A 22,559-nucleotide genomic window follows, 5' to 3' on the forward strand; every position below is an offset into this window, starting at 1 on the left:
GCACATTTGTGTTATTTTCCTGTTGAAGCTGATAAACCTGAATGGTTGGTGCTACCAGGAAAAGAGAAGTGGATCTTGACCTACATAAATACTACCATGTTATTATATTAAAACATTAACAAGTTAGTTACTTTGACGTTAAGAATTCAAATTCTCACAAATGTTCATTTTTATGTTGGTTGGATTAAAGAAATATCGACCATAGTAGTGCAAAACGCTTGCACAGAGCCTGCCCCAACTTCACTGTCTTTCTGTGTAATGCATTTATTTTCCAAAGTTCTATTACTTCGCAATGATGTGAGCTGCACTTATTTTTCAACGCAGGAAATATTGCATCTAAAACAGAGGAGGTAATACGCTTGCCCTCTAAAGCTGGAGTGGGTTGCCTTTTTAGGAGATTTAGTTTTGATTGAAAGTCTTCCAAGGGTCAACAAATCAAGATTCAAACCTTTTCTTTGGGTAATTTCACTAACCAGATCAGGTTTGAGGAATACACCTGACAATTCACAACAATAATACTTAATCGTTTTGAAATATTTATCACATCATAATGGCAATGGAGACTTTAGCAATATTTTACAGAATTTGCGATTGTATGATTCTGACGTTAGCAGAACTACATTAAATGTAACTAAACTATACAAATACCTAAAGAGGTTTGACTTATTTAAAGCTAATGTAGGCCTACTTTCAAGATTCTTGTTGCTCTTATTGTCACACACTTCGTATACAAGTGCCAGTTAAATGAAATGTAATGTCAGGAGAATTGTTTTTATATTTGATGCAGAATTGTGTTTGACAGAATACTTTGGACTGACATCTGAAACATGTGGAGGTTTAACGCGATGAGCTTTATTGTAAACGATGTCTGTTGGTATTGATTTGATGTTGTCGTGGGCTGTGGGGGTCATTGTCTTCAATTAAACCCTACCACACTGGTAAATCACACAATATTTGACCTTTGACCTCTGCACTTATTTTCAGTGTCAGCGTTTTTTTGCTTGCAGTTTCATTCTTACTGTCACCAACAGAATAAAATACTGGCATGATGAGCCTTATACTGTAAATGATTTATTGTGCATATATTTCAAAAACAAGTTAACAAAAAGGAAAAACAAAGATATAAACCTGCAGTGTTTTTTTACCAACTACAAGTCAACATTCAATTTAATAATTTAGATGATTACCTGTTATTCAGAGTGGTTAGGCATGTGGTACATTATACGGCATGTTCATTTAAACTTATTTAGTGCCTTTTTTCTTACTAAGTGCACATTTAAATGCAAACTCCCTACAAATAGTTGTACTAACATGACTTAACCTGCATACTATTTATTTTAAATTGAAGGACCAATGATATTTCTCACCTACACTTTTATTTTATTCGGCAGTGGCACTATTTGCTTTTGTAGTGTTTGCAGTGTCAACTGTTTAAAAAGAGAATACGTTAATAACTTCAGACTACTATTTCATTTTTTAAATTCCCAATACCAATAGCATCATGCAGTTTCTATAGTAAAATGTTCTTGTATTTTTACAAAAATGGAGTGGATAACATAATTCCCCCACACACCCGTGTAACATTAAACAGGCCAGAGATACAGTAACTTATAAAAGTAAACGTCTTTTAGATTCATTTCTGCAGCCTGTTGATTGACCCCAGTGATACTTTGTTGTTGTACCACATATGACCTCTTCTGAACATGCTTTTTTCATTTAAAACGAATAACTCTCATAACAGCATGCATGAGTGCTGTGCAGTGTGTGATTCGCCGGAAGTGGGTCAGATATGGTGCGGGCCGAGGCGCAGCACGGAGAAAGCTCTGTGGTGTTTGCGCAGCAGCAGGCGGATCTTATCGTCGTCAGAGTCCGGGTCCAGAGGCTTGTTGTACTCCTCGTCCTCCACCTCGTTCTCCGAGGCCTCCCCGCCGGTCCCCGCCAGGCCGGACTGCGTGGAGCTCGGCTCCGAGGCGCTCTTCTTCCGCCACTTGGTGCGTCGGTTCTGAAACCACACCTACACAGCAGGAGTCATCTGGTTTACACACATTTCATAGAAAGCCCAGATAATGATTATGCATTACCCAGTTGGTGAATAGGTGAGATGGTGAGATATAACTGTGACCTCATGATGATGCGATGCACCGATCAGGACAAGATGTTTTTCTCCACAAGTAGGTCAATAATACTCATATGAACACATCATTTTAAAAAAACGTTACCAATGAACTTCTGTTGCACTCTTCAAAACCAGACTTATTTCAAACAACAATGAAGGAGACGCTCAAATGTGGAGAAATTAAAGCAAACAGAAAAATATTAAATTATTCTGTCTAATACCGGGGTGCCCAACCTTTTTTGAACCGAGAGCTACTTTTAAAGTTGCCAGTCTGCCGAGATCTACCAGTCCAAATAGAGAGGACATTACTGACAGCCTACTACCAGGTAAATACACACTTCTACTTGTATAAAACTGACCTTTCTACGATTAATACTTCATAAAATACTGCAGATCCTTTATTTTACCTCTTTCTAATCTACACACATACAAGTATTTAACTAAACAGTGTTGTTGATACAGAGTTGGAGTTTATTCACACGTCACATATTACAGTGGGTAATGTTTTCAAGAAACATTGAACAGTGCTGCCACATATGACACAGGAAAAAAAGAAAAGACTCTGAACCCTTTCTTTGCCATTATATAAAAAATAGTGTTGCTACAAAAGTATAAATTAGGCTTACTAATAAGACAACTCAGATCTGAAGCTACACAGGAATCTGCTGCCAAAGTGCAATAAAAAAGACAAAATTAATAGAATCAAACCCTTTTTTGTTGCATTTTAGTAGAGTATAAAAAGAAATGCCTTTAAAATAGGATGCAAGCAACACTAGTTTCTTAACCTGAATTGATAATAGACTATAATCAATTTAAGTTTGCATTCTTATACCATTTTGTACAATAATTATAATGAATAAGTTCAAACAAACTCAAACTTACAGCTGATTAATAACGGTATCTAACTTGTGTTTTTATCATATCAAAAACCTGTTGAAATGCTACTGTTATTTTTATTACGCATCGGCAGCCTCCAGGAATGCTTCTTTCACAACTTCACCGTCTTTGAAAGACTTCATGTGTTTCGCAAGAACGTGACTGACACGATAAGATGCTCTGGTAGCAGCCTTGCTCTTGTTGTTGGGCCTGGTGAAAATGGACTGCTGTGCATTTAGCTGTCCTTTCAGGCCCCTCACCTTTTGGAGCGTAGGGCAGAATTAGGAGGGAATTCCGTCTCGCAGCGTTTGTGCACTGTTTTGAAATGCCGCTCCTAAATTACCCTTCTTCGATAAAGCCACGCTCGCATTGCAGATGAGACAGATGGACTTTGAATTGGAATAGATACAAAAATAATCATCCTCCCACTCGGAGTGAAAATTATATATGTTTTGCTTCTGCCATAATTGCGGTCTTGTGTGTGTGCGGACTGTCACTCCTGTTGACACGGACAACGTTAGCGAACTTTGCACTGCCCACTGCTCACCAGCCACGCCCCGACACATGGGGTCACGCCGGCCAATCACAAAGCTTTGATGCGTTCAAGTGCATTATTCTGGCACAGGAAGATTATGTTATAGGAGATTAACGATAAAACAGAATATTGTTGTTCTATTTTTAGACACATCTCGCGATCGACTGGGAATCTCCCCGCGATCGACCGGTCGATCACGATCGACTGGTTGGGCACCCCTGGTCTAATAGAAAGGCACCTCTTTCAAGAAGCTATATTATGGAATAGGTCAACTTTATTTCTATTGCACTTTTCAAAACAAGAGTTGGCGCCCATCAAATCACCATAAAGGTCACATATAGAGAAATAAGAGAAGGTATAACAAATAAAATCAGTAAAGTGTTGGAGTAAAATGTTTAAATTGTCAAGCACATATCACAAAAGCAACATTTAAAAAGCTTTACCTAATTAAATACATCAACTCATTTTCTACTGCACCCCTTATTAATATAAGAGCTACTTCACACACAAATCAAGGTAACGCTCAAATGTGGAAAAATGTAAGCAAATATAAAAAGAAAAACATAAATTATTGGACTTAAAGTGTTTAAATGCAAAGCACTTCACACAAAAGCATCATTCGACACGCTTTAGCTGACAAGGTAATTCAACTTGTTTGCTATTACACCTTTCAGAACAAGTGTTACCTCCCATGAAATAACCAGAAAGGTCATAGAGAAATACAAGTAAACAATTCAAATCAATGTTTCAATTGTACGGCACGTCACACAGAAACTTAAATTCAAATGCTTAAGCTAATGAAATAGGTCAACTGTATTTTGAGTTACTTCACCAGAAAGTTCATATAATAAAAAGGAAAAATATATACATTATTTGAGTGAAGTGTTTAAATTGCAAGGCACTTCACACAAAAGCACATTTCCAAAAGCTTTAGCTAATTAGGTAGATCAACGTTGTTTCCTAAAGAAACATAGAAAAGGTGAAAGAAAATGTATTAAAAAAGCTTCGGCTAAATGTTTTGTAATCTTTACCTTGACTTGTGACTCGGTCATTCCCAGAGAATAGGCCAGTCTGGCTCTCTCCGGCCCGGCCAGGTACTTGGTCTGCTCGAAGGTTTTCTCCAGGGCAAAAATCTGATGTCCACTAAACGTTGGTCTGGTGTGTTTCTTCCTGCCTGACATCTCCCCCAGATCACTACCTGCAAATATAAGGAGAACAAAGTATTTAGTAAAGAAACGCTGGATTGTTCTTACACTGAAACATATAAGTACAATTATATTCTATTGGTTTCTGCTGGAGGTTTGGGACAACAAACATTACGATTTTTACTATCACCCATCGTCAAAAAACATCGTCCACATATTATATGAGTGCCATTTTTTGAACATTTGATTTGATGTTACAACTGCCCCATACATTTATTCAGTGCCGCGTTGCCCGTGAGCAAAGCATCAGACCCGCACACTGCTCATTAAGCGCATAATAGAATAGCTGCCCACTGCTCCTAATACTAAGATGGGTTGAATGCAGAGTAACAATTTCACTGTGTGTGCTGCAAACTAAATCCTCCATTAACAATTACATGTATATCCATTCGAATTGTACACATTTAAAATATATTAAAATGAATAATATCTAATTCAATCAATGAATCTATTTGTCCTATTTTTGAATTTTACTGGCACCATTGTCTTGCAATATTATATTGTATACTTCTATTACTAATTGTATTTATTTGACATTACATTACATTGCATTTAGCTGACGCTTTTATCCAAAGCGACTTACAATAAGTGCATTCGACCAAGAAGATACAAACTTGAAGAAAACAGAATCATATAAGTACATCAGGTTTCATAGAGCCAAAACATTTCAAGTGCTACTCAACTGGCTTTAGTTAAGCCAGTCCTTTATTAGTATATAAGTGCTTTATTAGTATATAAATGCTTTGATAGTAAGTATATCGCTCTATTTTACGAGGTATTATTAGAGGAGCTTGGGACTTTAGATTTTCATTGCCTAAACTTAGCTGTAGCTTTTGTGCACATGACAATAAAGCCTCAAAAACTTTAATTTAATCTTAAATATGTTCAAGTATCTGTTTTAAAAAAACCCAAACAAAATGTTGGTTAAAACATCATGTATCTGAGTTTGTAAAGTTAGTTTATATTTTGAATCTCTTGTGATTTGTGATTTGGGTGAATTTGTCTTCTAAGGACGTTCTGGCATCTTTACGAGTCCTCCAGTGTCCTCAGAGACAAAAGAGTAACCATTACCCAAATGAAACCTAGTCTACTTTCATGCACCAGTTTAAATGACAATGTGATCCACATTTCTATCATTAGGGTTTCCCCCCTACTTTTCTTTGTATTTATTAAAAAAACACAAATATAGATTGTCCAAAGGATATTAAATCTAAATCTGAAACCTCATTATTCTGTTTATAATATTCACAGATTCTCTTATCTTCATCTTCCGGTTTCAATAAGTAATGGCAATAAACCACATCTTATCCTAGGTATGGATATGAATCATGAGTATTTTTTTATATATCATAATACTGTGTTGTAGGGTCTATGTTGGAAAAACAGTGTCCTCAGAGACTCATGGAGGTTGTAATGCTGCTGTTGACCCCCCCCCCCCCCATCAGCTGAAGGATGGAGACTCACTGTTGGTGCACGGCTGCCGCCCCCCCCTCCACTCACAGCCGCTCTCCGCCCAGCAGCTGCGACCCTTCATGGAGCATTCTGCGCCGGGCTTGGAGAACCCACCCAGGGGGGAGTTGTAGTCTCGGTTATAGTACATGGAGGTGCTGCTGACGGAGGGGTTGAACCCCCCCATGGTGGAGTATCCGGACAGCAGGGTGGTGGTCCCTGTGGCGCCCATCCCCATCATGGAGCTCCTCAGGATGTCGCTGATGGTGTGCGGCGTCCCCGGCTGCAGCTGGCTGTTCAGAGCCGGGTTGAGCTTGTAGAAAGAGTTGGGCACAGAGTACTGGCACACCGGGGCCTTGAGCTCAGAGGAGAACTGGTTCAGGCTGTTGTTGAACAGGAAAGACCCCTGGATGTTTGGATCCATGGGAGGTAGTGTAACTCTGACTCCAGTGACACATCCAATAAGGTCCAAGCAGGAATAGACCTCAGATAGGCCCACACAGAGTTCCTCACCCACAGGCGATGTCTTGGATCTGGGATCAAACCCACTTTCTTTCCAGATATTCGAATAACAAAGAGCGATTTTAAAGTTCCGGTGTTTACAAAAGTTCCTACCACATCAGAAAATGCAGATAAACTCTTCACCTCTTCTCAGCCACAGTGTGTTCTGTGATAATCCCATATCTAACGTCGCAGGCGAGCCCTCTGGATTCAGGTTGAGTTGTTCTGCTAAAGACGCATGCCTGCCACCGGCGCTCTCCTCAGAGGTCATAAATAAGCAGTATCTGGAAATGGAGTGGCACCTTGATAAAGATAGGCCATATTAGAATGCAGCCTGGGATTGGCCTGGGTCTCACAGCTTTAATGCCTCTCTATTGGCTCCTCGCTGAGAGCCAAGCCTTTTATTGGAAGGCAGCAGATTAATAGTGTTTTGAACAGGTGGAGAGGGAGCAAGTTGATTTTTTGATGGCCTGCCATGTCTGAAGTGGTGGAGCAGAGGCAGCTGAGCACCGAGTACACAGAGGAGGAGAAGAAGGGCTGATATGTGTCCCAGTTTATCAGTGGTGGGATGTGGTTTTAAAGCAAAATATGTGTTTTATTGTAAAAAAAAATACATTACCCAAAAACATAATCTACTTTCATGCACCAGTTTAAATGACAATGTGATCCACATTTCTATCATTAGGGTTTTTCCCCTACTTTTCTTTGTATTTATTCAAAAAACACAAATATCGATTGTCCAAAAGATATTTGAGATATTAAATCTAAATCTGGAACCTCATTATTCTGCTTATAATATTCACAGATTCTCTTATCTTCATCTTCCAGTTGGCAATATACCACATCTTATCCTTAGTATGAATATAATTTTGTATACATCATAATACTGTGTTGTAGGGTTTTATGTTAGAAAACTTAAAAATATCCCCCCATTTTATTGTTTTAATATTTTCTCTAGTGCAGTGTGAAGTCACCATCATGCAACAATACACTCAATATTCAACCAGCAAAAGTTTAATTTATCCAAAGTTGTATTAATGCTTATGAAGCTTTTTTAGGTCGACAATGTGACATTTTGGTGAATCTAATTTAAATGTAATTGTATTTTCCATTTTTTTTCTTAACCCTCAGATGCACAAGTTATTGGACCCTACAATTTCCCGTTAGAATAATATATTTTTATGCCATTTTTGTAATTTTGTATAAGAATCATCACTATTTAATTTCGTTCCACATAAGAATGATTTCATGTTTGAAATGTAAAAAAAAACAAAAAACGTTTTGAACATATTGATAATTGAAAAAGAAGAAAATTATGATGCGCGCACACACACACACACACACACACACACACACACACACACACACACACACACACACACACACACACACACACATACCATGTATACATCACTTCAGGGGACATTACATTGACTTACATGCATTTCCTGGAGACTTATCCTAACCTTAACCATAACCAACACATGCCTAACCATAACCAAGTCTTCACCCTAAAATTAATCATTCCCCTTATGGGGACCTCCATTTTGTCCCCATAAGGGCAGCGAGTCCCCACACATGACTGTGTAAACAGATTTAGGTCCCTACAAGTATAGTAATGCTAGGCCACACACACACACACACACACACACACACACACACACACACACACACACACACACACACACACACACACACACACACACACACACACACACACACACACCACACACACACACACACACACACACACACACACACACACACACACGGCCTACGCAGTAGAACTGCATGTCTAGAATCAAGCATTCTCTCTTCAAAACATCCAAAGCTTATTTGCAGTCACATTAAAACATGCCTGCAGCTGATCAGTCAGAATACCTAAAGCGTGTTTCTAGGTCATGGGATGCTGGGGGTTTTCGAGGAAGTCATGTGATAACTTGAAAAAAGTTAGTAACTTTCCGAGAGTGATGTAACTTTTGGTTTCCCGACATGGCTTCATTCTGTCACATGCTCCGGGCTGCCAACCAATGAGGTGTTGAGAAATTACGGAGTGTGTGTCCAGCAGAGGGCGACAGAACTCGACACACACTGGTGTGTCATTTGAGGTAATGTTCAGAGTAAGGATCATTGCACACACTCATGTCTGAAGTTCCCTCAATTCCAGTGGGCCAGACAGGGAAGTGACATCCAAAATGTTGCTGGTATTTGCCATGACTTAATCCACTGCACCTTGGACAATAACCACCAACAATGTGTTGGCTTATTGAAAGCATAATTGCAGGATTCTTGCTTTTTTAAATGTAAAAAAAATGATTAAAAAATGGTCCGTTTTAAGAGTTTCTATGTAAAAAGGTCATGTTGCATTCTATTTCCCAAACAAAACAGCTAAATGTAGTAAAATAGCAGCTAAGAATCCCATTTACAGTAAACACAAGACATGACAGGAAACTGGAACACGAGAGCTTGCTTGTTAAATACATGAGAAAGGTGCACAGGCAGAAATAAGAAGTTATTATAGTCTGCAACATTAAATAAAAAACAATTGCAATCGAAGGACACGATAGTAAGAAAGACCTGCAAGCTGTGCATTTCATATATATTGTAGTACAAAAGCACAATCACAAGACGATGAAAGAGAATTCAACTAATTCTGTTTGATTATTTAATGTCACCATAAAACAATATCACAGCATGATGACAGAGAATGAAACTGATACTCTTTTATAATCAGCCTAAATTACACAGTGAAGGACATAACATCAACAAAAAACTCCCTGCTATCAGCTGAAGGTAACTTTCCATGTTATGGTTCCTCCCTCAGACCTCCTGCTTTCAGTTTGATGAGGGCGGGATGTTAGTGTTTACATGCCCCACAGGCAGCATGCTTTAAAAGCAGGACAACACTGCACTTCATGACAAACGATCCAAGATACAGACAAGAGCACATGCACTCTACAGACCACAAGAACATAACCTCTGCCTCTTCAAGATGGTGAAGGACACTAGCAACAGGAACTCTGGTGAGATTTATTTTCGATTTGAACTTTTATCCATGTATTTTTTCTTTTAATGTTTATTATCTTTGCTTTTTAATGACTGATTTTAAATGTCCTTTTCTTAATGTCTTTCATTTTTTGTAAAGCACTTTGAATTGCCTTGTGTTGAAAGGTGCTATAAATAAACTTGCCTTGCCTTCAATCTTTGCAGAGACATTCATATGGAATTTATTCTGTCAATAATAACCATCTCAATTTCTCATTAAAAATAACTAATAATTTGGGCTTCCTGTAGTAGTCCAAATTATTAGTTATTCTTTTTAGTTAAATCTTTTTTGGTGAAATATTATTTTGCTGTATGTCAAAATGATCTTTAGTTACATTTGGTTCGCCAACATTAATATAGTTTAATGTTTTTATTTAACCTAGTACTCATACTGAAATAAGAAAATATAAATGATATCAACATTTTCAAATTCAATCATTTTAGAGACATTTATTTTCACTTTTCATGTTGGAGCAAAAGTACATTTTGTGTAAAAAGTAAGAAAATAAATGCATTTCAAATTTTAATTAAAACGTATTATTGTCGACAAAAAAAGGTTAGTAAATTAAACATTCCTAGTATGAATTAAGTATTATTAGCCTCTTAAATTAATATAGACATCATCCATACATCTTTTTGTAGGAGATGCTGCAAGCCACTAATCTGGTCATTCCGAAACTAAAGACCTGATAATGTTGAATACAAAATAGAAGCCAGGTCTTTATGATAGCGGCTGTAGAAAGGGATGATTAGCAGCTGAGATAGAGGCTTTTATGATGAAGGAGTTAATCCTTGCCAAAAGCATTTACTGGAAACGTTCAGCTTGTCACTGAAATGCTTTACATACAGCTCGTGGTTTCTCAATGCTTCATTTGGGTAGAGTCTCATCAGTTTCTGCAAGCCGTCCTTTGACAAATGGACACATCTTGTGAATGGACTCAGGGTTCACTTGGATGATTAATCCTCTGCTCCTCCAAAGTCAAATCACATTTGCTGGTTTCAGTATTACTCGTTTTCTGGTGAATATTCTGTTAACCCTAATCAAAATCCACTCAACCTAGCAGTAAAGGTTAAAGATTAAGTAGCATCCGGTTATAAATGTTAGATAAATTGCCCTTCATAAAGACATTATTTTGTTACAGGGCATACACAGCAACATCATATAAAACTATGATGAATTACAATCAACAAATCAGATGAAATTAAGACATCAAATAAATATTTCTGCACACATTGGCAGTGCAGAAATCTTCTCAGCTTGTTGTTGTCTCTGTGACGCACTTTCATAACGATTCCTAACTTTATTATTATAATTTTTTTCCAGATCACAGCCCTCACAGGTGCTGCTGGTCCTGCCTCGGCCCGCTCAGCTTCCACTATCAGGCGGTGGGAGACATGGTGCGTCTGAGTCGGGGGGGCCTCCTGGCGGAGAGGAGGGAAAACACCTTCAAGAACGGCCTGGTGTTCAGCAGCCGCCCGCTGAAGGTCCAGGAGAGGATCCGCCTGCGGGTGGAGAAGGACTCCTTCAACTGGAACGGAGGTCTGCGTCTGGGCTTCACCACGGTGCATCCCATGACAAGATCTCTGCCCCTGCCCATCATGGCCATCCCCAACCTCACGGAGACCCCGGGGCACTGGGCAGCTCCTATGCACGAGTCCTTCTGCCAGGCAGGCGTCGAGCTGGAGTTCTGGGTCTCTGCTAGAGGCAACATGTACATCAGCGGAAACAACGGCAGGGAGCAAAAGCTGCTGTCAGGAGTGGATCTCAGCCGGCCGCTGTGGGCCATGATAGACATCTACGGACAGACGTGCTCCATCTCCCTCCTGGGTATGTTTACTATCATAACAACATGCTCGCTGTTTGCCTTCTTCCTGCTTATTTACAGTAGCCACATACAAAATAATTGTTCTATTGTTAGAACATATTTTAATACTTCTACTTCTTGCTGCAGGCTCAGAGAAAAGGGAGTTTTTTCACACCAGACGCTCCTGTCCTGCACCTGAATGCCTCACTTCAACTGAGGTTGACAACCACTGCAGTTTGATGACTGATTCTTCAAGTCTGGATGGAAACAGCGATGAATACATCTCCTGTCTTGAAGGCCCAGAAGGTAAGAAAGAGTCCTTCAAACCCACATTTGATTTCAGTGTATTGCACATTTTGACCAGAGAGAACCTGTATATGTAGATTTGTAATCATGGTTCCCAGTGACGTGCGATGAGGTTCATGGCTGGTGAGACACTGACGGCCCGTCTACACTACAGGCGTCAAAAAATGCTTTCAACGCTTCGCCCATTCATTTGAATGGGGTGACGTAGGATATTTTCAAACTTCGCCGAACTGCATTGTGGGTAGCATGGCAAGGCGTTGCAAGCATCGCGAGCGTGTATCGGCGTCAAAAGTTGAACAATGTTCAACTTTTGAGGCTCGATGCTTGTTCGAAGCTGGCGTCAGCCAATCAAATCCCGTTTTTGCAATTCCCGCCAGTACAAGCGCTAGCCAATCAAACCGCGTGCAAGCTGGGAGAGCCAGACCGCAGTTCATTTCCTCATATTCCAAACGAGAAATTACGGTAGCAAATCACCCGGTTCTTTCCGACCAGAACTATTTACCGGGATACAAACCGGAGGAACCAGGCATGGAGGGAGGTGGCAGAGATAGTGGGTGAAACTGGTAGGTTTTCGCCTGTTTGGGGATTTTATATCCAGTTTACTTCATTTTAACATTGCTATTGCTTTGTATGTCGGGGGCGGGAGATTCATGTGATTGGTTGTTGGTCGCGTTGCTCGCAAAAATTGTTATGCCTGTAGTGTAGACGGGCCGTAACTCTTTCAGAGTAAGATTTACAAATATTATATTTTGACCCTAATCGAAATATTCGGTTATTTTCAAAAGCTTTTTTAGTCTGATGCTTCAATTCATTTTAAACAGACCGTTCAACAAAAGTATAGGCCTACCTACAATTTAAATATTGGGTTGTTCTTTCTTAGTAAGATTCCATTTGCATTACAATTGTGGTCTTACCTTGACTTGAAGATGAAGTCCATGCTATCCTTCTGGACAACAATCTCTATTACTTTTTTGTAAAAGTCCTCCTTATCTTCCTGTAGTTTCAAAAGTCTAGTTTGTTGTTTGCGTCTACCGTCTCTGCATAGAATAACAGTAGCAACAAGAACCTGTGGGCTCACTTGCGCCCCCTTCAGTGCGGCAGAGGTTATGGCTGCCTCCCCTGGTGCTTTTTTCATTGCCGTTGTATGATGAGACCAGCGAGCCTAAATATCATATATACGTGAAATAAGTTATTTAGAGACTATGGATGGCGAGGATAAATGTAATAAAGGGATCTACAAACATTACATTGGTGACATACAGTGAGATGGTGCAGGCATGCGCTTAGGGCCCGCTTTCCAGCCAGTTTCTGTGGGGTGACGCATTCTGAGGTGAGGCAGATCTCATCTGTGCCGCGGGCCCGTCTACACTACAGGCATCGAAAAATGCTTTCAACACTTCGCCCATTCACTTGAATGGGGTGACGTAGTTGATTTTGAATCTTCGCCGAACTGCATTGTGGGGAGCGGAGCGTGGCTTTGCAAGCATCGCGAGCATCAAAAGTTGAGCAATGTTCAACTTTTGAGGCTCGATGCTTGGCATCAGCCAATCAAATCCCGTTTATGCAAATCCCGCCAGTACAAGCGCTAGCCAATCAAACCGCGTGCAAGCAGACCGCAGTTCATTTCCTCATATTCCAAACGAGAAATTACGGTAGCAAATCACCCGGTTCTTTACGACCAGAACTATTTACCGGGATACAAACCGGAGGAACCAGGCATGGAGGGAGGTGGCAGAGACAGTGGGTGAAACTGGTAGGTTTTCGTCTGTTTGGGGATTTTATATCCAGTTTACTTAGTTTTAACATTTCTATTGCTTTGTATGTCGGGGGCGGGAGATTCATGTGATTGGTTGTTGGTCGCCTTGGGCGCGAGAAATCGCCAAGCCTCCCGTCTACGGTCTACGGTCCACTACGGCTTGAGCGCGCTCACAAAATAAGTGCCCGCGCTAAATTAGTGCCCGCGCTCCAGCCAATTACTGTGGGCTTACGAGAGGCAGAGCTCGTCCCTGCCTCACTTCTCATCGCTACCCGTAGTTGTAGCGGAGCTCAGCAAATTAGCTGATTTTGACTATAAAAAGCGATTGGAATCATACATAAATCACATTTACAACACAGATCAGTGGAGACATTTTATTATTATTACTATTTAGTTTTTCTTCAGTTGTTTTTCCGTTACATTGGAGTATGCACGTCGCTGATGGTTCCTCTGTTTTGATCACAGATGGAGACGCATCGTGCTGCGTTGTGTGCATGGAGACACAGGCCAGCATCACTCTGCCTTGTGGCCACCGGTGTTTATGCAACCACTGCGCCTCCAAAGTCTTGAAGCTGTTTGGCACCTGCCCGCTGTGCCGACAGAACATCAGAGCTCCATCGGGGAACGGGAGGAGAGCCTCCGTCCGTGCCTGAGCTCCACCAGACAGGACTCACCCAACATAAGCTGCGGAGAGACTGTGACAATGACAACACTTAGAATAGCCCATACTAAATGTTAGAATGTGCTAGTACCAGCAGACTACAAATGGTTCAGAACACTTCAAAAGAGATGTCAACTTAAACTACTAAAATCAGTAAATTGTTGTGTTAAAAGTTTAAAAGAAATCCGTAAAAACGTTTATGATGATGATTTCATGCGTTACATTTTATGAAAGGGATATTTGAAAATTGCACTTTGATTGTGATTTGTAAAGAAGCAAGAAGCCATTTGATTAAGACGAGCCTAATTTTGTTTGCAAGCCCAGCCCGATGTGTAATGTCATTTACACTCACTGTATATATAAAATCCCTAATTTTGTAAATATGAAATCAATTTATTGTTGTACAGTTATTTTGTTCTTTTATTTATTGTTGAATTGCCAAAAAATGGATGTAAAAATAAACATTACATAAATCTTAAAAATGAACTTTTCTGTTCTTATTTGTGTGTGTGTGTGTGTGTGTGTGTGTGTGTGTGTGTGTGTGAGTGTGTGTGTGTGTGTGTGTGTGTGTGTGTGTGTGTGTGTGTGATGATATACTTCATGGAAACATGATCTCACTCTGAGGCATGAAAGGATTGAGGTTGAGACTCCCTGTTTCTGGCTTCTCTCATATTTTGAGATTAAACCTTCACTCTTTTGGGATAACATGTTGATGTAAAACTGTTCTTGGTTTACACACAAATACTAGAATATTGTGTAGTTTTGGGAAAGTTTGATTTAATATTTGGCAGCACCTTTTTATAAATATTATTGTTATGTTAAGCCGTTCAGGTTTGATCCTAAAGTGTTTAATGTGTGGCCTTGGAATAAAAGTGAAATCCCCCTTCTTCATCCTGAAATAACATGAGGCCATTTAGGGACAGCCAAAATTAGTTGTGGGTAAAACACTGACTTATTATCAACCTTTAAGTTGATATGACAAATGTGTTGCGTATTTAAACACCCAGCAGTTAGAGCAACACAAACAATGATTTTGTGATGTGGAAAGCATGTGGCGCAGTGGACTAGTGCGTTGGTGTTCGGATCAGCATGTCGTTGTGTCCCTGAGACACTTCACCCCAACCCCTGTGGGGATTGTCCACAGTATTGAGTATGTAAGTCGCTTTGGAGAAAAGCGTCTAACATGTAATGTATAAACATTTTGTGTCTTGTACCTTTTTAGTTATTTATTACTCAATGAGACTAATTCCATTTAATCAAGGGATCATGGAGATAAGAGGTTGTTGAAAGATAGGCATATCATTCATGTCGCAGATAATTATGTTCATGCACATGCACACCACAGACCACTGGTGAGACTGAATCTACAGTTATTCATAATTGTTAAGTCTGCACCAGGAGCCATTACAAAGATATATTTAATGAATCCTCAAAACTACTGTATCCTAACATGCTATACTGTTTACACAATAATTATCGACCCACCCATTCATTTTTGTCCTCTGTGGAGCACATTGGGGTTTGGTCCATTACTTTGAGGTTATACATGCCACAGCATTAAGTCCAATTGTACTCCACAGAGGACATCCTGGGCTTTTCAAACATATGACATATGTGGGGGTGTGGCTTTGAAAAAGATAATGTCATTGTATTTCAAAATGGCGTCCATCAACACAAGCACTATTTATAGAAAGAGAAATGGTAAGTTTGTAATTTTGTAATTACCAGTGTTGTGAGTTCAATATAATTAATTATAGTAAGGGAACATCTTAGGAGTTAGTGTAGTGAGTTTTCAGAGCAGTGTAATACTTATCTGACCTAAAAATAAATGTTTTTATGAATGTCCTCTGAGGAGGACGTGGGGATTTGCTAACTTTTTATTTCCCCCATTTTACACAACACAATGGAGTCCACTATGGGCCCAAACTAACACAGGTTTCTGTAGGGTTCATGGCAGACGGATGCAGTGGGAAAACATACATCAAGTGCCTCAAGTGTCAGATGTATCTCTGCATTTCAAAAAAGGATGAAGTACTACAAATGAGGGCTCAGTATGTGTTCCATTGAGTTGTTGTGCTCTAATGTTGTCTAAATGTACTTGTATGTTAATATTGTTTGTATACTATGCTTCGCATTACTAACACCCAATGTCCTCTACAAAGAACACACAATATAACAACAATACAAATACATATTTTTAGTTTTTGTTAGTCATTATGTTTATACCACCCTAAAGACTTGTGTGATAAAAAAAGGACATGTGAAACCTTTTTCTTTCTGGGTCTCAGGAGGATAACTTGATACTGTAGCTTCAGAGAGTTCCTGTAATTTAAGAGTTTCGTTATGACTTACAGGAATAGAATCTGATTACTGCAGCAAAGCAAATGATTAACACATCTGGTTAAATCACAGCCCAATAAATGTCACGGTGTGGTATTTTAAAAAGCGTTCATCCCCTGTCTTGTTTTAATTTATGTGTGCTTTGTGTGAACTCCTGCTCCAAACCATTCCATAACACCCCCCCACAGATTGTTATGCACATACTTCTCAGAGTTGTTCTGACCTTGAGTTGTTTCAAATGTAGGCAAGGCAAGTTTATTTATATAGCACCTTTCAACACAAGGCAATTCAAAGTGCTTTACAAAAAATGAAAGACATTAAGAAAATGGCATTTAAAATCAGTCATTAAAAAGAAAAGATAATAAAATAAACATTAAAAGAAAAAATACATGGATAAAAGTTACAGTGCAGTCTAAGATATGAATAGTTCAATTAAAAGCAGCGGCAAAAAGAAAAGTCTTTAGTCTGGATTTATGAGTAGTCAGAGTTGCAGCGGACCTGCAGGATGTAGATTTCCTCTCAAATTATACCCTCCCTCTCTGTCTATGAACAATGTTTGTAATTTCCTAGCAAGTAGATTATTTCTTGCTCTGTACATGATTTGTACAGTTTTCAATGTAACCAGATCAGTAAACTTCAGTGTGTGTGACGTCAAGAATAATGAATGAGTGTGTTCAAGATATCCAACAATATTGATTATTCTCTACCACTTTACAATAAGACTACCCTTATAAAGGATTCACAAAGGGTTTAAAATTAGGTTATGAATTAGGTTGTAAACACTTTATTAATCCTTAAGAACCATTTATAAACCAGTTCTAACATAGTTTTCATACATCAACACAGGCTCACTATTTGGCAAGATGACTAAGCCTTATATTGGCTACTTAGCGAGAATCAACTCAGTGAACAACAGATACCAAGGATGCTGGCTGATGAAGAAATCATCAATATGGGCAATATGAGTATATCATGGTCTGTAGTCCAGAATGTGTCTTGCTTTCCCCAATCTTTCAATAGTCTTAGTTTTGCTTTTACATGATTGATATGAGGTTTCCAGCTCATTTTGTGGTCTCAAACCACACCAAGGAACTTATTTACATATACTCTTTCTATGTTTATGTTGTCTAGTATTAATTGCACCTGAGGATTTGTTTTATGTTTTCCAAATAGCATAATCTTTGTTTTGCTTATATTTAATGATCATTTGTTCTTATCAAACCAAAGTTTTACTCGAATCATTTCTGCTGTTATTACCCCTATTAGCTGTTTCAAATTACGATACGATATTACTTTATTTGTCAGATCAAGTCTGAAATTTGACTTGCGTCACAGCAGCTCCATGTCCAACACCAACAGACAAATATCCAGACACAAATACATGAAACACAAACAACAAATATTTAACATAACAGCCCAATCAGTGAGAGAAAAGCTGCTCAAAGAGCCTTCAGCTGCATTTGATCTGATTCAGCTCTGTGTTTACTGTGAGGATTGACTGGAGAACAAAGGATGCTTCAGTCTGACTTTATTGAACCGTGGGACCCTGTATCTCCGATCAGATGGTAGCAGTTCATATTCACTGTTCAGAACATGGTTTGGGTCAGAGATGATGTGTTGGACAGCCTCACTAGGTTGTTATATAGGCTGAGTCATAGAGTCTCTGACAGGGTTGATCAACAATCTTTGAGCAGATTTTTAACAGGTGGAGCCATTTTGATTTTAAAGCTGCTGACAAACACTTGTACCAGGTAGTATTGCAGTACTGAAGAATGGACATGATCACAGATGTAAAGAACAACAGAAGAATTTCTCTGCTCGCCCCAAAAGACCTAAGTTCAGAGTTGTTTCTGCCTTGCTTGACCTTTTCCAGCTCTGTTTCTACCTGGACAATTTACAAAAAGGACTTTCCTTTAAAGTTACTTTGGTGTCCTCCCTGCTCTGCTTCCAGCGTGACAATGAAGGCAAGTAGTGAAAGACAAGCAGATGGTTCTCCCTTTGAGTGAATCAGTTTCAAGATTCCAGGCTTGGGAAGTAATGGATTACATGTAACGGGATTACGTAATCACGATACAAAAACGGTTGCTTTATTCCCTTTTATAATTGCATAAAAAAACATGTAATCAGATTATTGTAGCTGTTCTACATTAGGCATTACTAGCAGGATAACAATGTTTTAAGCAAATTATGTTTGACTGTACTGTTCTGTAGGATAATACTTTAAGTGTGAGTACGCCTACTGTCATGCGAGCATAATATGGTGAAAACAATCAGTCTAAATTAACAATCGGGACGGAAATGTTCGGATTTCCAAAGGGAGGTTCTGTGAATAAATTAAAAATCAAGAACTATTCATATCTTAGACTGCACTGTAACTTTGATCTTTTAATGTTTATTTTATTAGCTTTTCTTTTTAATGACTGATTTTAAATGCCATTTTCATAATGTCTTTCATTTTTTGTTTTTCTTTTAATGTTTCTTTTATTATCTTTTACTGTTTTTAAATGCCTTTGTCTGAATGTCTTTCATTTTTGTAAAGCACCTTGAATTGCCTGGTGCTGAAAGGTGCTATATAAATAAACCTTGCCTGAACTGTCTTTTGAGAGGCAGGTTTTATACTAAATCCCTTTCCTGTTACATAATACACTTCAGTAAAAAGTGTATCACATGTATTTTCTCTTGTATGTATTTCCTAAAGTTACTGAAAGTAATCAGGTTACTTTATCTTTATATTGTGATGCTCAGATTAAGTTACTGATTGCATTATTTCACAGGTGAATGGTCATTGTTACTGATTTCATTTTTAAAGTGACCTTTCCAACCCTCCATTTACGTATCCATTCAAACGTTCAGACTTTGCTCTTCAGTCGTTCACCAACACTACTGCAGTTCATTGGACCCCCTATCAAAATGATAACATCATGTTGGAGTTTGACCTGCGAAGACCCCTTCCTACAATTCACCTATCAAATAACTTAATTTACTTCCACCACATTTTTCTGTTGTCAGTCCTCCAATGTCCCATTTTATGAATCCTTTATTTCATCTATTATGTTGTGCTGCTGTACACTGTCGACATTTGAAGGCGGACACTAGTGACCACTGACGTTAGACTTCTATCCTACTTGTATTTTGTACACCTTTCCTCCCCCTTTTTTATATATATGTCTATTGATTTCATGCATTGTAAAATTATTTTCTGCAAAAACCATATTGGGACCAAATAAGGTTGAAAAAGATGAACAATTTTCTATTGAAATGTCTTCATGTGTCAATAGTTCATGCTGTCTGATGTGCTGCATGGAGGTTAAAAAACACTGATGTTGGCACTGAAATGTGTTGTTACATCATGCAGATTCTTTTGCAGATTTAATCTTCAAGAAAGGATTTAGGATTGAACACAAACACATTCTTAATCATGTTTGTTCCCCTGTGTGTGCGTGTGTGTGTGTGTGTGTGTGTGTGTGTGTGTGTGTGTGTATGTGTGTGTGCGCGTGTGTGTGTGCGGACCTCCATAGTCTCCAAACCTGCCTGAGTCTCCGAACAATAAATAATTTAAACATCTTAAGTCATTGCCTGCGCCTGGGTCCTGTTTAAAACGAAATCCTAAACCACACAAACTCAGCCACCTGCCACGTGACACAACAGACCTTTAGATATTTTGGGTTAATTTCTGTATTCTGTATTCTGTATATTGCATGTGTTTACAAACTCTTGTTCTTCTCATTCAAAAATAGTAAATAGATATATGACAAAGTGATTTGTATTTATCTTTGTCGCTAAACATACTCAAGTATTGAAGCCTTTATGAAACAAAAGCACCCCCTTGTCTAAAGGCCTCATTCATAGAGAATTATAACTTGAATATACTGTTAACTTCCTCCAAAATGTGGAAGCTAATGGTTTCGACATTATCTCTATAGTCCAAAGCTCCAAAGCGAAATACACCTTGCAAAGGCTCTTGATAACGTCAATTTTAGGTCATTTAATCAATTTCTAAATAGCATATTTGACTGTACTGTAAAGCAATATTCAAACCCTTACCAATATATCGTCTGCATTATTATTATTATTATAATATCTTTTAAACTTTATCTATTTTTTGTTTTTGTTTTTGGGTTGACTTGGGAAAGGGGGTAGGGATTTTATTTTGAAGGTCACCTATTATGCAAAATCCACTTGTTCATGTCTTTACTACATAACCCTGTGTCCCCTCTGTGTGAAGAGATTTTGAAAGTTTCAGGAAAAAAGATTCTCTCTCTTTTTGTCCTGATCCATTTCTATAAAAACCTGTCTGAAAATGAGCTGATCAGATTTTGGCCACTTTATGATGTCATTTTGGCTTGTGTAACCATTAGCCAATCACCAACCAAGGTAACCCCCCCCCCCACCCCCTTATCACCTGAATCTCCTTCTAGAGCACCATTATGTTCTTTGTAACCAAATCTCTCTCAGAGGGGCGTGGGGAGGGGCTCCTTATTTTCATCTAAAGTAACAGACAGAGAATCAGCACTTTGGAAACAGGGCTGAAACAGAGGGGATTATGGGATGCTGCAATGATCTGTTTGGTGTTTCGAGCCAAACACTTCAGGACATGTTTGTATATATCTGGGACCTATAATAAATTGATGAAAAACAGTATAATAGGGGACCTTTAAAGACTGTAAGGGGAATCAAGAGCCCTTTGACATTAGTTGATGAATGTCATAATATGTGTGGAAAAACAAAAATGACTTGTTTGTTTAGAAAAAGGGACGCCTCTGGGCTTGCTTCAGGGCAGGAGAACACGCACCAAGATGTCGTTTGAAAAATGCTTTAATTGGTTTAGTCAGTGCATATAAAAGTTAGAAGATATCAGAAAACTGAGATCACATGTGTTTTATTCTTTAAATAGACATTAGGTTGCTAGACTTAATTACAGAGGCCAAATTACATCAGCAAATCACTAAATCAACTAACGGATCAATAAATATTCCTCCGGTCTGTTCTGTGGGAGAGAAGGTCAGCAGAAATTATGTCAACATTAGGACTAATCCTTTCTACAAAACAACTTGTCGAATATCTTTTTCCTAATTAAGATTGGGATTCTCTAAGGCATAAACAAATGAACGAGTCCCCCTCTGAACCATCATTGTATACCTTCAGTATTAAAAAAATATAAACGCCAGATGCTTTATGGCCGAGGACATCCCAATCAGTCACAATCAATGGCAGCATTATGTAAGAGACAACCAGCTGTAGATAGAAAGATTAGGTGACAAACTGTTGTGACATGAGCACTTTCTCTTGAGGAAGTAGATACAGGTATTCCCACGAAACAGACAGACAGACAAGATCAACATTTCAGAACCCATGTGTTACGTAACCATATTTAAACTGACATCTAAATATCCATCTATTCTTAAAATAAGTAAGAGTCAGGTCTATGGTCAAGAGCAAAAAAAGAGCAAAAATAGTAGTACTATAACTAAATGTTTTTTAAAAAATGTATTAGAAAATAAAGAGAAAAATAATTATACAAAAACGTTGTGGTAATTTAAAGTGAGCACATTTTAAGAGAGGTGGCAGAATTGTGCAAAAATATACAGAGATTTGCAGGGTTTACAGCCGGGGTGTCAAACTCAAATACACAGTGGGCCAACATTTAAAAATGGGTACTAGTCGAGGGACTGGTTCAATGTTTATTGCAAAACTTATTGAAATGAACTTATTGCACATATTAAACCTGGAACTAACAAAGCTTAAATTATTGCCTATAAAAACATTAAACATGAAATAATCAGTTGCATTCATTTCTTATGGCTCTATCTGCAGCTTTTCCGAGTCATTTCTTATGATTACATTTTTCCACAGGCCAACAACAGCTTCAACAAAACTATTTCCCTCAAAGAACAAAACAAACACTCCCTGTTGTCACAAGAAACAAAGTGCAGAAGGAAACATCCATTAAACTCAGGTTGCTGC

General features: G+C 38.6%; 2 protein-coding genes across 2 annotated transcripts; one reads left to right on the plus strand and one right to left on the minus strand.

Moving 5' to 3' along the window:
- Positions 1-1,197: 1,197 nt before the first annotated feature.
- nkx6.3 (NK6 homeobox 3) lies at positions 1,198-6,877 on the minus strand. Its single transcript, XM_034238180.1, has 3 exons — positions 6,197-6,877; positions 4,559-4,725; positions 1,198-2,014 (listed from the first exon to the last, which is right to left on the minus strand). Exons 1-3 carry the CDS (start codon positions 6,603-6,605, stop codon positions 1,784-1,786), a joined length of 807 nt encoding a protein of 268 aa, XP_034094071.1. The 5' UTR covers positions 6,606-6,877; the 3' UTR covers positions 1,198-1,783.
- A 2,671-nt stretch (positions 6,878-9,548) lies between these two features.
- Positions 9,549-14,643, plus strand: LOC117561013 (E3 ubiquitin-protein ligase NEURL3). The gene is made up of 4 exons (XM_034238179.1): positions 9,549-9,705; positions 11,052-11,555; positions 11,680-11,838; positions 14,060-14,643. The coding sequence occupies exons 1-4, from the start codon at positions 9,675-9,677 to the stop codon at positions 14,245-14,247; spliced, it is 882 nt and encodes a 293-aa protein (XP_034094070.1). The 5' UTR covers positions 9,549-9,674; the 3' UTR covers positions 14,248-14,643.
- Positions 14,644-22,559: the final 7,916 nt, after the last annotated feature.

This window comes from Gymnodraco acuticeps, unplaced genomic scaffold, assembly GCF_902827175.1.
Source record: "Gymnodraco acuticeps unplaced genomic scaffold, fGymAcu1.1, whole genome shotgun sequence".
NCBI classification, from domain to species: domain Eukaryota; kingdom Metazoa; phylum Chordata; class Actinopteri; order Perciformes; family Bathydraconidae; genus Gymnodraco; species Gymnodraco acuticeps.

What these genes read in the sequence shown, in the direction of transcription:
- LOC117561013 (XM_034238179.1), top strand. Translation starts at nt 9,675, where the DNA reads ATGGTGAAGGACACTAGCAACAGGAACTCTG. An exon ending in CACTAGCAACAGGAACTCTG is followed by an intron (nt 9,706 to 11,051) that starts GTGAGATTTATT and finishes ATTTTTTTCCAG; the next exon opens with ATCACAGCCCTCACAGGTGC. An exon ending in CTGTCTTGAAGGCCCAGAAG is followed by an intron (nt 11,839 to 14,059) that starts GTAAGAAAGAGT and finishes TTTTGATCACAG; the next exon opens with ATGGAGACGCATCGTGCTGC.
- nkx6.3 (XM_034238180.1), bottom strand. Translation starts at nt 6,605, where the DNA reads ATGGATCCAAACATCCAGGGGTCTTTCCTGTTCAACAACAGCCTGAAC. An exon ending in GCGGCAGCCGTGCACCAACA is followed by an intron (nt 4,726 to 6,196) that starts GTGAGTCTCCAT and finishes TTATATTTGCAG; the next exon opens with GTAGTGATCTGGGGGAGATG. An exon ending in TGACCGAGTCACAAGTCAAG is followed by an intron (nt 2,015 to 4,558) that starts GTAAAGATTACA and finishes CCTGCTGTGTAG; the next exon opens with GTGTGGTTTCAGAACCGACG.